General features: G+C 41.8%; 1 protein-coding gene across 4 annotated transcripts in view; it reads left to right on the forward strand.

Annotated features, from left to right (window-relative positions):
* Positions 1-17,160, forward strand: part of MBD5 (methyl-CpG binding domain protein 5) — a 105,687-nt gene that overhangs the window by 67,775 nt on the left and 20,752 nt on the right. For all 4 annotated transcript variants that reach the window (XM_079992971.1, XM_079992970.1, XM_079992969.1 and 1 more), the window contains 2 exons: positions 2,798-2,978; positions 5,069-7,216. In XM_079992971.1, the coding sequence (XP_079849097.1) occupies positions 2,798-2,978; positions 5,069-7,216 (2,329 nt within the window). The remainder of the gene's footprint in view (positions 1-2,797; positions 2,979-5,068; positions 7,217-17,160) is intronic.

A 17,160-nucleotide genomic window follows, 5' to 3' on the forward strand; every position in this document is an offset into this window, starting at 1 on the left:
GGAGCTTGTCGCAGCAGGAAGGGGAGACACCCATGACTCTTCTCCAGCCTGACTTACCTCTGCCTCTTTGCTTCCCTCCTCCCCTGCTTTCCCCCTGCTTCAGCTTCAGCTTCTGCATCTAATTCTGGACTTCTCTCTGCCACAGACTCTCCTAGCTCACTAAGCCCTGTTACTGCCTCCACTTCTGGCACCTCCTCTTCCCAATCTCCTCCTTCTGACCACTCATCATTGTCCCACCATCACGCTCTGGGCTCTGGTTCCCCAGCTGACTCCTCCCATCATTCCTCTGCATCCCAACCAGTCCATAATAACTCCACATTGCAACATTTGTGTTCTTATTACTGCCAGTGGTCTACAGTTCACAAAGATTCTGTTGTTTGTTTGTTTGTTTGTTTGTTTATCTTCATCATTCTGTGATCTTCATCAATCAGATCACAGACTGCTTTGCAGCATATAATTAACATAATGACAAATTCAGAAATAATCAAACCATTAATAAATAACCAGTTGCATTTAAAAACAATCTGCTATATATCAAATCAATACTATACAGTAGAGTAGTGGGCAGCAAAATTGTAGTGGCCTTGAAAAACACAATTTGTCCATTGCTTTCTTTTTCCTGCAGTGGTGCTCTTTCCTGTGTTTCCTCCCTAGTAGCAGTTTGTGTGAACTCTCTTAGAAATTCAGTTTGCCAGATATACAGTAGTAGATAAGGAAGAGTGTGCAATGACCCAAGGTAGAAGAATATATAGCGAGGCAGAATAAGCAAGGTGCCCTAAGGGAACTTATTTATTCACAAAATAGGATAAAGATATGTACAAAAAGATAAAACAATATCAAGGAAGAATCACAACCATACTTTAAAACATACAAAAGTTAAGATACTAAAGCAGATTAAAATTACATCAACTTTCTAAGCATCTGGGTAGGCTTGCCTAAAAAAACATGTTTTTATCAAAATAATACAGTGAAAGGCGCCTGCTTGATCTCAATGGGCAAGGAGTTCCAAAGAGCAGGTGCTGCCACTAAATGGTTGAGTTCTTACAAATGTGGAATGGGTTTTATGTGGCACCTGTAACAGTGCCAATTGAAGCGGTCAGAAGTGCATGTGGGGGGCGTGTACAGTAATCTCATAGGTAAACTGGTCCCAAGTTGTTAAGGGCTTTTTATATGCTAACAGTAAGATATTGAACTTGGTCTGGAAGCAACCAGTGCAGATCTCTGAGCACAGGTGTTATATTCTCCTTACTCCTGTCAGCAATTCTACACTGCAGCATTCTACACTGACAGCAGCTTCAGGATCAAGCATGAGTTAAGCCCCACATAGAGCGCATTGCAGTAATCCGGTTGCCTTCTTTTGAATGACTCTTAAACTTGAATGAATAGAACATGGTCTGGTCTCCCAAATTGTATCGAATACTAGCACAGCTGAGGGGCTGAATCTCATGCAGGAATCTGTGACTGTCAAATATCCGACAAAGCAGGCTTGACAGCCACGTGGAACAAGTTTCCCTTTAAATGCGCTCTACGTGGGGCTAGACTGGTGACTGGGGGCGGCCGCCGAGACCACATAACACCGGTCTTGAAAGACCTACATTGGCTCCCAGTACGTTTCCGAGCACAATTCAAAGTGCTGGTGTTGACCTTTAAAGTCCTAAATAGCCTCGGCCCAGTATACCTGAAGGAGCGTCTCCACCCCCATCGTTCTGCCCGGACGCTGAGGTCCAGCGCCGAGGGCCTTCTGGCGGTTCCCTCATTGCGAGAAGCAAAGTTACAGGGAACCAGGCAGAGGGCCTTCTCGGTAGTGGCGCCTGCCCTGTGGAATGCCCTCCCATCAGATGTCAAAGCGATAAATAACTACCTGACATTCAGAAGACATCTTAAGGCAGCCCTGTTCAGGGAAGTTTTTAATCTGTGATATTTTAGTGTATTTTTGGTTTTTATGGAAGCCGCCCAGAGTGGCTGGGGAAACCCAGCCAGATGGGCGGGGTACAAATAATAAATTATTATTATTATTATTATTATTATTATTATTATTATTATTATTAAATCTATATCATCCTGAATAGCATCCTGAATAAAGGAAATGGCATTGAAAATGCTACAAAAATGGTGTCTAACTCCACTCTACTTTGCCCACACAAGTGCTGCTCCCCAATGAAAGAAGACACCTTCACCCCTGTATAAACACCTTATTGGACAAGTATTGCCAGTCGCACAACTAGTGATAGCAGGATATTGGATACTTCGGAGGGTGCTATACTGAAAGCTTGGCAGCTAGTGTCAACAGAGGAGCTAACCAAGAGAAAAGTAGCAAAGGGAATAAAAGCAAAGGACAGCTTTTCAGGATGTTGGTAGCCCCTTATTATGAAAGGAGCATCAGGGAAGAGGGCAGGACACACACACACACCCTTATATAATTTTGGAGTTCGTATGATTGTATACTATAACCAATGATACCACACAACTAGAAGTATGGTGTTGTGAGATGTATCTACTTGGAGTAATCCAAATTCACATCTCAGTAGGGTGGGATAGTGGGATTTTTTAAAAGCAAGGTACCACAATTTGTACCAGCAGAACTTTGAGCAGAACTGTTGGTTCTCCAGTCGTCATCCACTACAAGGGCAGCTCAGAATAAGTGTGCCTCCACTGTATGTTGTGAATTTTGATTCCTCTAACATGCCCATTATATAATCAGATTTTGAAGAAAATGAGAGGTGCTTACTTTGGGGGGGGGGTGTTAGTCTCTTAACCCAAAAAATCATAATATAGTGTTTCTGGCATTGTTTTTAAGGTATTTAATTTTGATCCTGGAGTTGCTGTGACACAAAGAACAGCTGAAGATGTTAAAGCAGATGAAGATGTCACTAAGCTATGCATCCATAAAAGGAAAATTATTGCAGTGGCTACACTTCATAAGAGTATGGAAGCACCTCATCCTTCGTTGGTTCTAACTAGCCCTGGTGGTGGAACAAGTAAGTTTGGCTTTTCACAAGTGGGAGGAAGAAATTCAATGTTAATGTTCAGAAGTAAGTAATGTAATAGGGAGAATTAATCTTCAAAAGTTGTTTATTAAAAAAATAGATACCATATTTTCCGCCCTATAGGATGCACTTTTCCCCCTCCAAAAATGAAGGGGAAATGTGTGTACGTCCTATGGCGCGAATGCAGGGTGCGCACCGACCCCTCTCACTCTCCAGGCTTCAGGAAGCTATCCACAAGCCGTAGGAGCCCGCGGGTGTTCCCCCCGGGCTCCCACGGCTTGCGCAGCGCTGCCTGCACCCTGAAGCCCCGGCGCACTGAGCAGTCGCGCCGGGGCTTCGGGTAGCTCTGCACAAGCCGTGGGAGCCCTCCCCCGGCTTGCGCAGCGCTGCCTCTTATCCCGAAGCTACCCGAACCGACTGCTCATCGCGCAGGGGCTTCGGGTAGCTCTGCGCAAGCCGCGGGAGGGCTCCCACGGCTTGCGGAGAGCAGCCTGTTCTGGGGGCTGGGGTCGGGGGAAGCTCAGGCTTCCCCTGCCCCAGCCTCGCGCCTTGGGGGGGAAATAAAATTTTTTTTCTTTATTCCCCCCCCCAAAAAAAAACTAGGTGCGTCTTATAGGCCGGTGCGCCCGATGGGGCGAAAAATACGGTATGTTAAATCTTATGAGGTGATTTTAGAGGACCATACATCCTTTTTACACCTTGCAGAGTCATTCCACTTTACTCCACTAATCCTAAATCACCCCCTCCTAGGTCCTGGATCATATATCTTAGTGGAGCCATGGGTCACTGATGGAGTATGTGCTATGCGTGCAGAAGATCACATGCTCCATCTCTGGTATTTAAAATTAAAAGGATCTCAGGTAGCTACTGTTCTGGAACATAGATTTCCTGGAGACTGAGAAGAGACTGCTAGCCAAGAGTAGACAGTTGGCATCCATCTGTCTCGGAAGACAATGGAGGCGTGCACCTTTGGGGATGAAGTCAAACTGTTGGAAGTGGACAGGACTGGGTTTTTAAGCAGAGGTTGGATGGTCACCTGTCATGTATGTTGAGATTCCTGAATTGCAAAGAGTTGGACTAGATGACCCTCAGGATCCCTTCTAACTCTACAACTCTGTGATTCTACCCCAATGCAAAAGAGCTTAATATGTTTGTGTTTTCATAGATAGGTAAATCAGTGTGGAACTTCCATATCTTGGGGAAATGCTGACATTCTAGGCACACACCAGACCTGGCATCAAAATACAGCATCCTTAGCCAGCTGCACTCCACTGGTACCCACTCCTATGCAATTACCCATTTTGGGCCTTCCGTGTTCAGTGTCAATAGAGGGAATAAGTTCATGTCCTTCCAAACATTCCTATAGCTTAGTGCCACAAAGCTTTCCTCCTTCAGTCATCCACATTTGGCCTAGAACAAAGCTGGGGAAGTACAACCAGGTACTGAAGATCAATATCCTATTGCAGCAGGGGATATCCTAATTTTCCTTTTTAATAGCTGGCTGTTTTGAAAGTTTTTTATTTCATTTATTTATTTTATTATATTTATATGCTGCCTTTCTGTCAAGGCACCCATGGTAGTTCATAAATATTAGAAAAAGGAAATGCTGCAAAATATTCTTGGGTCAGATTAGGAGCTGATGAAATGAAGTCCCTGCCCTGGGCATTTTTGCCTTCTCTTGGGGCAGATAGGTCTTAAGCAGCCCCAAGGCAACTCAGGAAACTGATAGTTGCATCAGGAGTTTATGGTTATGCAGCTGCTGGCCTGGATAAGGCATGGTAGGTCACATTTTGATAAAAGTACGTTGCTCTAAATTATTATTGAACAGAAACAGTGCTGGCTGGGACTAATGAGAGTTGTAGTCCAAAACATCTGGAAAGCACTAGGTTAGTGAAGACTGGCATAGGAATAAATGGAATAGGTTTCCTACCAGAATCCCTGGTGTAAGACCATGGCAAATTACAGAATTTTGTGTTTAATGTACTTGGATGCAGTTCTGTCCAGAGGGGGGGAATTATTCTCTTTTGTTATATTTTATGTCATTCTACAATAGTAACTCTCCTCTCATGTTTTTTATTTAGGTGCAACTCCAATAGTACCTTCACGAGCAGCAACTCCAAGATCAATGAGGAATAAATCACATGAAGGAATTACCAATTCTGTGATGCTAGAATGTAAAACTCCTTTCAAATTGATGATGGGGTCCTCAAATGCCATGGGAAGGCTATATGTGCAAGAGATGACTGCAAACCAACAGCAAGAACTTCATTCTGTCTATCCCAGGCAGAGATTGGGCAGTAATGAACACGGACAGAAATCTCCATATCGTGGCGGCCATGGAGGAATGCCTAGTCCAGCTTCATCAGGATCACAAATATATGGAGATGGTTCCATCTCTCCAAGGACAGACCCTCTTGGAAGTCCAGATATTTTCACAAGGAATAATTCCAGTTTTCATGGAGCACCCAACTCTAGTCCTGTTCACATGAACAGAACTCCTCTGTCCCCACCTTCAGTAATGCTACATGGTTCTCCTGTGCAGTCATCTTGTGCAATGGCTGGAAGGACTAATATACCTCTTTCCCCAACCCTGACCACAAAAAGTCCAGTAATGAAAAAACCCATGTGTAATTTTTCAGCTAGTATGGAAATGCCACGAGCAATGTTTCACCACAAACCACCTCAAGGCCCTCCACCTCCTCCTCCTCCACCACCACCACCTTCCTGTGCTCTTCAGAAAAAGCCATTAACTTCGGAGAAGGATCCGCTTGGCATTCTTGACCCCATTCCTAGCAAACCGGTGAATCAGAATCCTGTTATCATTAATCCAAGTACTTATCACTCAAATGTTCACTCTCAGGTACCTGTGATGAATGTAAGCATGCCTCCAGCCGTTGTCCCTCTGCCAAGTAATCTCCCTTTGCCAACTGTAAAGCCTGGTCACACAAACCATGGGAGTCATGTGCAAAGAGTTCAGCATGCCGCTTCAACCTCCCTCTCACCCTCCCCAGTAACATCACCGGTTCATATGATGGGATCTGGAATTGGAAGGATTGAGGCTTCGCCCCAAAGATCACGCTCATCTTCCACATCATCTGATCATGGAAATTTCATGATGCCTCCAGTAGGACCACAGTCATCTTGTAGTAATATTAAAGTTCCTCCTCGATCACCAAGGTCAACAATAGGGTCTCCTAGGCCATCCATGCCATCAAGTCCTTCCACAAAGACTGATGGACTCCATCAGTATAAGGATATCCCTAACCCATTGATTGCTGGAATGAGTAATGTATTGAATCCTCCAAACAATGCAGCTTTTCCATCTGCATCTGCTGGAAGTGGGCCCATGAAAAGTCAGCCTGGCTTGCTGGGAATGCCTTTAAATCAGATCTTGAACCAGCACAATGCTGCCTCCTTTCCAGCTAGTAGTTTACTCTCAGCAGCAGCCAAAGCACAGCTAGCAAATCAAAATAAACTTGCTGGTAACAATAGCAACAGCAGTAGCAATTCTGGAACTGTTGCCAGTAGTGGCAACAATGATGGACATAGCACTTTAAACACCATGTTTCCTCCTACTGCTAACATGCTTCTACCATCAAGTGAAGGGCAAAGTGGTCGAGCAGCACTACGAGATAAGCTTATGTCTCAACAGAAAGACCCTTTGAGGAAAAGAAAACCACCAAACACTACCGTGTTGAGTTTGCTTAGGCAGTCTCAGTTGGATAGTTCTGGAGTTCCTAAATCTGGGCCTGACTTGATAAGAAAACAGAATCAAGGTTCATTTCCCATTACGTCTATGTCCCAGTTACTTCAATCCATGAGCTGTCAAAGTTCTCATATGAGCAGCAATAGTACTTCTGGTTGTGGGAGCTCAAATACTGTTTTGCCTTGCTCTGCTAACCAGCTGCATTTTACAGACACTAATATGAACTCTGGCACTATTCATAATTCACTGGCACAAGATTTACCTTTAAGAGGAGAAAGTATGCACTGCCAGAATTCAAACACTAACTTTGGCCATGGTACTAGTCCTGGCCCAAGCAACCATCTTGCAGGCTTAATAAATCAGATGCAAGCTAGTGGAAATTGTGGGGTGCTCAGTCAACCTGGAATGACTTTAGGAAACTCACTACATCTGAACCCAACTCAGCCACGAATCCAAGCACCCTCCAATCAAGTGATACCAAACAGCATTGTGAGCAGTTGCAGTCGAACAAGTCCTGAAGCAGGTATGTTTCCTTTAAAAGCTGGTATCTAAAAAATTTGAATGATCGTTTCAGTGCCTTTTTACGTATATATTTCATTGGGCGCCTTCAAGAGAAAGAAATGGAAAGTTTCTATTTTGAGATGCAATTTATTTATTTACTTATTCATGCTTCTACCAACCTTTTCCCCAATAATAATAATAATATTATAATAATTTATTATTTATACCCCGCCCATCTGGCTGAGTTATCCCAGCCACTCTGGGCGGCTCCCAGTCAAGTGTTAAAAACAGTACAGCGTTAAATATTAAAAACAATGAAAGCAAGAACAGCATCTTATAGCTTGGTTATAGATACTGTTTTCTTTTAAAAGTCTTTGGACATTGCTAGATATGGCTGGTTTTTCTCGTTTAGTTATGTATTTTATAGTGATAGATAGATGGTTCAGAAGGGTCAAGGATGTTAAGACAACGGCCCTCTAAGCCAAAGCAAAATAGGTGGGCTCCCACAGAGGAGGCAAACCATAAGCCATAATGTAAGGTTTGTCCTGTGGTTTGCAGCTCATGATTTGGAAGAGCTGAACCATGAGTCCAGGTTTGGAACTAGGTATGCAGAAAAATATTGGTTAGAAGGAGAGGAGAGATGAGACGATGCCTGATAGACTGAACATGCTCAGAGGCCTCCTACATCACTTGAATAGAATTTGCCTGATCCAATCCATAGCAGTTTTAGTAGCCTGAGGAAGGGGAGAAGGATCAGAGAGGGGAAGAGATCTGTGTCCCTTAAAAAAAGGATTATGGAGATAATTTGGAGGGAAATTATGAAAAAGTGTACTTTTTTTCATTCCTCACTTACCACCCTTCTTCAGACCCCGAAACCGCACTGCAGTGTGTGTTCTAGACTAGAGTAAGTAATGAGTGTTGGGATTAAGAAGAACGTGCTGGATCATCTAGCCCAGCCCAGCATCCTCTTTTCAGAGTGGCCAACCAGATGGCTATGAGAAGCATACAAGCTATGATTCTCAGCTGCTGATATTCAGAGTCACACTACCTCTAAAAGTGGAGGTAGAACATAGCCATTAGGGTTACACCACAGTGTTTGGTTACAGGTCCACACTTCTTGTTTCCTATTTGCCAACCATCAAAAAATATCAGCTACGTTTAGCATGTAGCAGCCTTATTTTAAATGCTGGATTTTATTCAATGCAAGCTTCTTAAATACACCAAACAGTTTTGTGTGCTAAGTTGAGTCTTTTATTGTGGATTGGAATAGGCACCTGTATCTAGACCTATTATCTAGGCACCTGTATCTAGACCTATTAGAACTTCTGCACTGGTAGAACTGGTTCAGATCAATGAATTTGATGAATTTAAATTGCTATTAAAGTTTAGGTTTGATAAGCCTATTTGAATAATTTATTTGGGGAGTGTAAATCATTTTATTTTATTTTTGTCTATGGCTTTAAAAATTCTGGAAACTTTACTAATGCCCAAACAAAGCTCTAGAAATCACATTTATAACAACCCATAATGAGAAATTCTGTATTTTCTCTTTTTGACGAAGCCAGCAGGTTGCATCACAGTGTCTTATCTACAAATAAGCACACTTTTTGTTAGCCTCTTTGCATACTATTTTTGATTTCATAATAGGATTTTTTAGCAAGATGCTTCTGACAAGTGTGTCTAAACTAATCTTTGGAAGGATACTTATCTATATTTTTTCCCTTTCAGATCAGTAGTTGAAAAATAAAATAGCTCAGGCCAGGAAATGGAAGTTCTTTTTCTAATATATTCTACACACATTTTGTTTGCTTTTGGCCTGTCATATGCTCGCTTAGGGAGACAAATCTGGAAAGCTAAAACCAAGTTATATAAATAGTAGTTGTGTTTAATACTGAAGCATTGAAGTGCAGTTTGATAACATTGTGCTGGCTAGTTTGTAGATCAGGAGCGGGTTGCATTGGACCCTAAATTATGTAATCTCCACAGCCACTAGTTTCTAGAGGCATGTTACCCATAGGCTTGTTACTATTGACTCACAAAATTCCATGATTATGAAAAACTACTAAAGCTTTAATATCAGCCATATAAATTTCAGAGTCTGGAAGGGTTTTGCTGAAGGATCCAGAAACTGTAGTCTGAAGAAACCTTATATACGCACATCTAAGAACTAGAATCACCTAAAATAAAGTGTAGTACTAAATGATGTTCATTCACTTCTGCGATACCTTTTGTTTTTGATCATGAGATGAAGCTAATTTCATGGGGAGGCGGGGCTTCTGACTTATAAAACCCTATTGTTTATATTATAAATACAACTGATCTATAAAGGAGAACTGAAGACAGCATTCTACCAGAGGTACAGCTGGCTGCACACATCAAAGGAATTTATGAATCAGCTCTGTGTCAAAGACCTTCAAATCATCATCACCTAAAGTGGACAGATGTGTTCTCTTCTGTGCCAGATTCTGGGCACTTGGTTATTACTTCTAGAGGCCCCTTATTGTTGGGTATGCAGTGGTTTGTATAAATTGCCTAACTACAGTTATTAAAAATATAAAAATCCAGTGATGCTCTCCACTGATAGAAGGCTCTTTGATCCAGCAGGCTTCATTAAGCTGAAAGGAACAGGTGAATTTTGTGAATTGCCCCTTGCTCCTCCAGTCCCCCAAGTTACCTACCACACAAGGCCCCCATTCCACGTGAGCAGATTTATGGGGGGGGGGACTGCGGAGGAAAGTGGTGCAGCGAAATTGCCACACCCCATTTTGCTAACTGAAGTTTCCACTGGATCAAAAGAGCCATCAGCAGAGATACACAACTGGTATTCTACAAAAACCTATAATACCAACAGAAGTGAAAGATGACATAAGTGCACAAGATGCAGCAGTCATATCTGTCTGGCACTGGAAGAAACCAGAGTGAAACACTCTTACAGTGAAATGCAGACAGGAAGAACTGTCTATAATTGTGACGCTACTGACATAATCTGCTTCATATCATTAGATAGAAAAGTTAAACTATCACCTGATTGCCTTACATTTGCCAAACAGGTTCTTCCTTGCTCGTGGGTGATGCCTGAATGATTCTGCATCCTCACCAGTGTAACATCTGATAAGGAATATATGAGCACAATTTGTTAATTACAGTGGTGCCCCGCAAGACGGAAAACTCGCTAGACGAAAGAGTTTTCCGTTTTGGAGGTGCTTCGCAAAACGAATTTCCTATGGGCTTGCTTCGCAAGACGAAAATGTCTTGCGAGTTCCTGCAGGTTTTTTTCCCTTTTTTCCCCCTTTTTCTAAGCCGATAAGCCGCTTATCCGATAAGCCGCTAAAAGCCGCTAATCCGCTAAGCCGTCAATGGGCTTGCTTTGCAAGACGAAAAATCCGCTAGACGAAGATAATCGCGGAACGGATTCTTTTCGTCTTGCGAGGTACCACTGTACTATTAATTCAGTTTGCATACTGCCCTTCCTCTGTAGATCTTGAGGCGCTTTACAATATAAAAATGCAAGATAAAAACACAAAATACATAATAAAAACAAGAACAAAAAACCCACAAACCTATAAACTCACCTCTCTCAAAGGGTATAGGATTTTAATCAGCCAAAGGCCCAGTTGACAAGGAACATTTTTGCCTGGCGCCTAAAGGTATGTAATGAAGACACCAGCCTCCTTGAAGAGAAAATTTTGCAAATGTATGGATGGGCATAGCTGTAGCACCACTTACATTGTAAGCATACGAGAAGAGTTAAAATATTTGCACTCTTCCCACCATGCACACTGAGAGCCCATTGCAGAAAGAATGAGAAACAGCCCATAGTTGCCCTTGAAGAGGTACAGAGGTACATCCATAATCTTTAAAAAGAATTAAAGAAAGCTACCTAGCTGTCATATTAGGAAGAACACTTCAGTTTGGGGGAGCGCAATAAAGCGGTGTCAAACTTCTTCCTTTTTTTGACTAGGAAATGCAAGCATTTAAGCCTTAAAAGGTTAATGGCAAGAGGAAACTAAACCTAAAACAAAAAGGAGGAGAATCGGGTGCGAGAAGACGGTTACTGCACCACTTCTTGACTAAGCCCTGTAGGCAAATGTTTTGTGGATTTCTTGCTGGAGATAGGGAGAGTTAGCAAAAAGTATTGGTGAATTCTGGTGATGCCAGGGAACCATCATATCTGACTCTTGACAGGTGACACATAAATAAGGTGGCAATTTGTCATATGGGAGTTGAGAAAAGCAAAAAAAAATTAAAAACAACAACTGTTAGTAATAAAAAGCCCTCATAATGTTAAATTGTAAGTTGGTACTTTACCAAGAATTTAAAAGCAAAAAAGCAGCAGCATCTTGATGCATTTTGAGCGGGATAACCTTTGCTGAAAGGTAAAGACAGGGTGCTGACCAGTAGCGGAGGAGAGACTGTAGTGTCACACAGTACCTTGTGTGAAGGTGACACTTGAAAACTGAACAGTGACATAAAACATGTTTTTAAATGTTAACTACATGGAATTTATAGTAATCTAAGCTATGCTGACTCGAAAAGAAAGGTCTTTTATAGTGTGTGTGTGTGAGAGAGAGAGAGATATGATGTGGTTAGGAACACAGAGTCTGCCTTCCACAGAACTGTATCTTTCTGGGTCCATCTAGCATAGAATTGTCTACACAGAATGGCAGCAGTTCTCCAGAGTTTCAGACCAGGGACATTCCCAGCCCTATGTGCTCATGCTTGGAACTGAACCTGGGACATTCTGCATGTAAAGCAGATGTCCTAGCACCTCATCCGTGTTGAGACAGCATACCAAGAGAAGATAGCTTTTCTAGGGCTGCTATACGCCTGGAATTTCCCAGACATTGCTGGGATTCATCCATCGAAAATGACGTCCAGGCAGTATTTTTGAAAAGCAGCCAGAATGTCTGTGAAAACCTGGATGTATGGCAGCCCATATAAGAAATTTTTGTTTTTTTGGCGATTTTGCTGAAAAAAAGGGGGGGAAGCTCAACAACTTTGCCCCCTCCCCCCCAAAAGAAGCTCAACCCAGCACAGTGAAATAAATCAAAACAGACATGATTGCAGGATTCTGACGTGTTGTTAGAAATTGCTCTTGGCCAATATTTAGAGACCAGAAGGTAAACATTTTCAACTTTGTAGAAATGCTTTTAAAATGTAATTTTAGCTTTTATATTGTAATGACATTAAGTTTTGCAAAGAACCCAGTCCTATATTCCTGCATCAGCATTCACTTTTTAATTTATTGTGGCATATAGAAATATGATGGGTATTTAATTGGCAATAACTCATAAATATTTATTTCAGTACAACTAGGCTACTTATTTTTATCTTGCTCTTTAATATGTTGAAATAAAATTAAACACCTCAGAACTTTAGGTAGCATTTATTAATGACTCGTAGCTTCTCAACTTTTTTAAAAGTAGGAAAACTTGAGAAATCAAGCATATAGTTAATGTCTGTCATATGAATATAGAATATTTGTATATGAAAGGAGCTTGAGTTTCTTGAATGAGGTTTTTATTATGAATTTATTCCATATAGTACATCCTTTTCACATTGCCTGTCAAAAACAACCTTTTGCCAAATATTTCACCCATCCTTTATTTTCAAACAATTATTCACAATAGAGCTGTGCATGGACCGCTCTATCCAAATTGTGCAGCTGCTTTGTATTTTATATATATACATTTTTTTCAGTCTTTCAAAAATTTACAGACATACAAATTATAAAAACACAAATCACATACATTTCTAATACACATATATTTGACTTCCGCCCCCCTTTTTGTGGTTCCTTTTTAATTTTCATACTGCATTTTCCACATTACTCCATCTTTAAGTTATTCTTTAGTTTTTCTTAATAATATATTTAGCTGCTTGTTTTACATTAAACCTGCTAATGAGCTTATTTGCACACATGAGTTTTTCAAATATTTCACAATCTTTAATAATAAAAAAATTTCTTCCTGTAAATCCAGAGCAGACCAGATTTGGACCCAATAAGCTCTGGACTGAAGTCAAGGGGGAGGAAACAAATCTTCAGAAATACCATATACTTGAACTGGGAACCAAAATGGCCATAACTTTATTGTTTGTTTGCTAGTTTCACATAAAGCAATAAAATATGCAGACATGCTAGCCACTACAAGGGGGCTTAACCCTGCCAAATTACTGGCAAACAGATCAAAAGGGTTTCAATGCTAGGCACGTTTTAAGTTCGCTTTTTCAAGAACGTTTTTTTAAAAATAGATTTTACTGATGTATATAATATTGCATTGTTTGTCTCTTGCTTGTACACAGGTAGTGTGCAGCGTACTGGACTGTGTACAATGTACTCACAACACACACATACACAATACAATGTATTGATAAAGACAGACACAGAAAACCTAGCATTCTATAAATATAACTTATGTAAGAGCTAGAACCAGTTTTGGGGGGAGGGGCAGGAATATTAAAACACGAGGCAACAAACTTTCTTTTTTAAAAAAGGATGGGACTAGGATTAATTGGGAAAGGATAGGAAAAAGTGTAAGTCTGAATAGGGTGCTGTGAAGGAAACAAAACTCAGAAGACAGATCTTAGAAGTCATTCTAAGACTTCACTCTGCCTCCTCCCAAGAATTTTGATTGGGGAGTGCTGGGTGGGGTAAGATTGCAGCTCTCCTCTCCCTAGCCTGGCGTTTTTGTTATATGGTGATGTAATCATTGCAACAGTTTAGAGATGGTCTGCCTGGATTTCTGAGGGACTGTTTTGCACTACAAATAATGAATGGCACTATTTAGCAGGAAGAAACTCCAATGAAAATCCTCGTTATTACATATTTTACATGGCTGTTTTTGTATATATTTTAAAATTTTACATATGGATGTTTTATGATGGCCTGTATTTGTAATTCCTAATAAAGGTTTGGCAGAGTAAAAGCACTACAGATCAGTACAAATCAATCCAGGAAGACACAACCAACTGTAGTGATTGGAGACTTCCTCGACCCAATCTGGATCAGGGTGCGGATCAGTTCAGAACTGAATCTGGTGCACGGCTCTAATTTGCAATAACCTGCACAGCCAAACATATCTTAAAGATATAGCTCTTCCTGGAGGAATATATCTCCTCCCCCCATGAGTTCCTGCATTTTTTTGTGGGGGAGGGGAATCCCCTGGCATTGGAGTCTCACTAAGGGAAGAGGGACAGTAGTCTGGATATTTAGAAGTCACTCCCTTTGGGCCAAGTGATCGACTTGATAACTTCCTCAATACAGAAAGGCTTCCTCATAAAGCTGTTTGCTGCCCCAGAGAAGACAGAGAAATAATTTTGCTCTACTGAAACTTAAAAACAACAACAACACAGAACTCAGAGTATTGTTCTGATCCCATCCCACCAAACTCCCACTCTAGTGAAGTGCTCCAAGAACTCTTGGCAGAGTTGACTCATGCAAGTATCACAAGAAACCACCCAGCACATTTTACGTTTGCATTCTAGTGATGGGCCAGCTCTTGGCCCTTAACACAGCCTGGGACGGGTTAACTAAACTGAAGCTGTTAAGGAGTATTATACCTCACCATATAATGGATTTGGATGGGGTGGGGATTCAGCTTCAAGGTCTTGCAACCCTAATTCTTCCTTTGTTTTAGGCCCGGGAATGAGGGGTAGCAAGTACCAGGCAACTTCCTTTTCCCCTTTTCTTTTCCCAGCATATCTCCCAAGCTGAGGGTTGTGCCTGCATTGCTCAACCCCTGTACTCCATCAATTTTTTTTAGAAAGGTTTCACAGCATATTGTGGGACTCTATCACCTCTTGAATATGCAGGAACATACTCCAATTGGCTCTGAGACCTTGTTCTGTTATCTAGCATGTCCACGTGCAGGATACTGGCTTTTCTTACAAGGGTAATGATATAATTAAACTGTAGTAGTTTTAGTTAACTTTTGGTTACACATTGGTATCATGTTCAGTGAATGACTCTTGTGATTGCAGTCAAGTAGAAACTTCTTAAGTGAAACAGAATACACTATTTTGTTCCCTAGAAAAAACGTTTCATGTTCCCTTTCATCAAAAGGCAATTGTTTTTACAATTCTGGTATATCTTGTCAGAGCAGTTGTCAGATATTCTGCTCAGGAGACTTGGTTCCTATCAATACTGCACTACAAATGTGCATTAAACTCATACTTTTATACCTTTAGGCCTGTCTATCCGAAAGTCTCTTGTGGACTTGAGTTTTTTGAGGATTTCTTAAATATTGTATCAGAAATCCCCAGGCCCTCTCAAGGAACTTTAGTTCCCTGGTTTCACTGGGAAGAAGAGTTCCTAGTTGCCAAAATACAGTGCTAATCACTGAAGAGTTTTTTGGCTGTGAAAATAGAACAACTGCTGCAAAGTAACACCTATGCCTTAATGTTCCTTCAGTGGAAGGATATCTGCTTCCACAATAGCGCAGCTTCTCCCGCACATCTTTTCTAGGGGCTTCCCCAATCCTATGGAAAGATTTGGACTGGGCGCAGGGTGAAATCCTGTTGTGCAAGCATAATGGGTTAGCTGGGTTAGGATAGGTTAAGAACCATAATTCCATTATCAGGTTTAGGGATGACCAAAAAGGATACCATGACTGATGTGATTGAAACACATTCAGAAATCCAACAATATGTATTTCTCCTACCTACCAGGGTGCCTAACACCATGTCTGTGTCAGAACGGAGCCTGGGGCAGATTTAAATGGGTATGAATAATCCATTTCATCCAAGGACCCAGGAAAATTAGTCACCACCATGCACACAAAACTACTTTGCCCAGAGATTGAACATTTCAGACTGCTTGGTCTAAAACGTGCAGTGAAATCCAGAGAGGGTTTCTTCAGCCAGAGCCACCTTAAGACTGGATGAGACTACACCTTCCTCTATGGAGGCCTTGACTGTTCGTTGACTGACTTGGCCAAGCCTCCTCTGGCTGCTTTAATGAATGGCGGTGCCTTAACTGCAGGGCTTAAATCACCATGGAGCCTAGACTAAACTTCCATGATGGCAAAACATTTTCTGCCTTACCACCATATAGGGACGCGGGTGGCGCTGTGGGTAAAAGCCTTAGTGCCTAGGACTTGCCGATCGAAAGGTCGGTGGTTCGAATCCCCGCGGCGGGGTGTGCTCCCGTTGCTCGGTCCCAGCACCTGCCAACCTAGCAGTTCGAAAGCACCCCCGGGTGCAAGTAGATAAATAGGGACCGCTTACTGGTGGGAAGGTAAACGGCGTTTCCGTGTGCTGCGCTGGCTCGCCAGATGCAGCTTTGTCACGCTGGCCACGTGACCCGGAAGTGTCTCCGGACAGCGCTGGCCCCCGGCCTCTTAAGTGAGATGGGCGCACAACCCTAGAGTCGGGCACGACTGGCCCGTACGGGCAGGGGTACCTTTACCTTTACCTTTTTATGCATACAAGTATTATAGATCCTATGGATGTATGTGCATGTTTGCTTGCTTTCTGAGATCAAGCTGCCCAACCCATTCCAGATTCTCTTCTAAGGTAGGCCCACAAATGTGCTTTGCAGGAGTCCAATAATAACATGAATAGTCTCATAATATTTTACATGCCATTTGCATTGTTTTATTGGATTGAGAGAACTAGAAGAACTTCTATTTTCAGAAACCTGGTTTTATTAATCAAAATACAAAAATATTGAAAAAGAAAATATGGAAGTATGTTTCACACAGAAACAAAAGCAGTGCCTATATAATGCATATGTGTCTGCAAACAACATTCTGTAAATCAGACCTAAGGCGTTTTTGCAATTTTTGCATAAAGTGTGAAGAGCTTTACAGCCGAGTTTAAATGTGGTAGCTATGAGGCTTGCTTGACAGTCTTGACCAAGTGATTACTTCTCAGTCTCGCCACCCTCAGTTTCTGTGGAAATAAAACGGGTAAAAGCCCATTTACCCTGCCTTGATCTTATTGGAGGAAGGATAGGATATAAATGTG

The sequence above is a fragment of the Podarcis cretensis genome (assembly GCF_951804945.1).
Source record: "Podarcis cretensis genome assembly, chromosome: 1".
Taxonomy (NCBI): domain Eukaryota; kingdom Metazoa; phylum Chordata; class Lepidosauria; order Squamata; family Lacertidae; genus Podarcis; species Podarcis cretensis.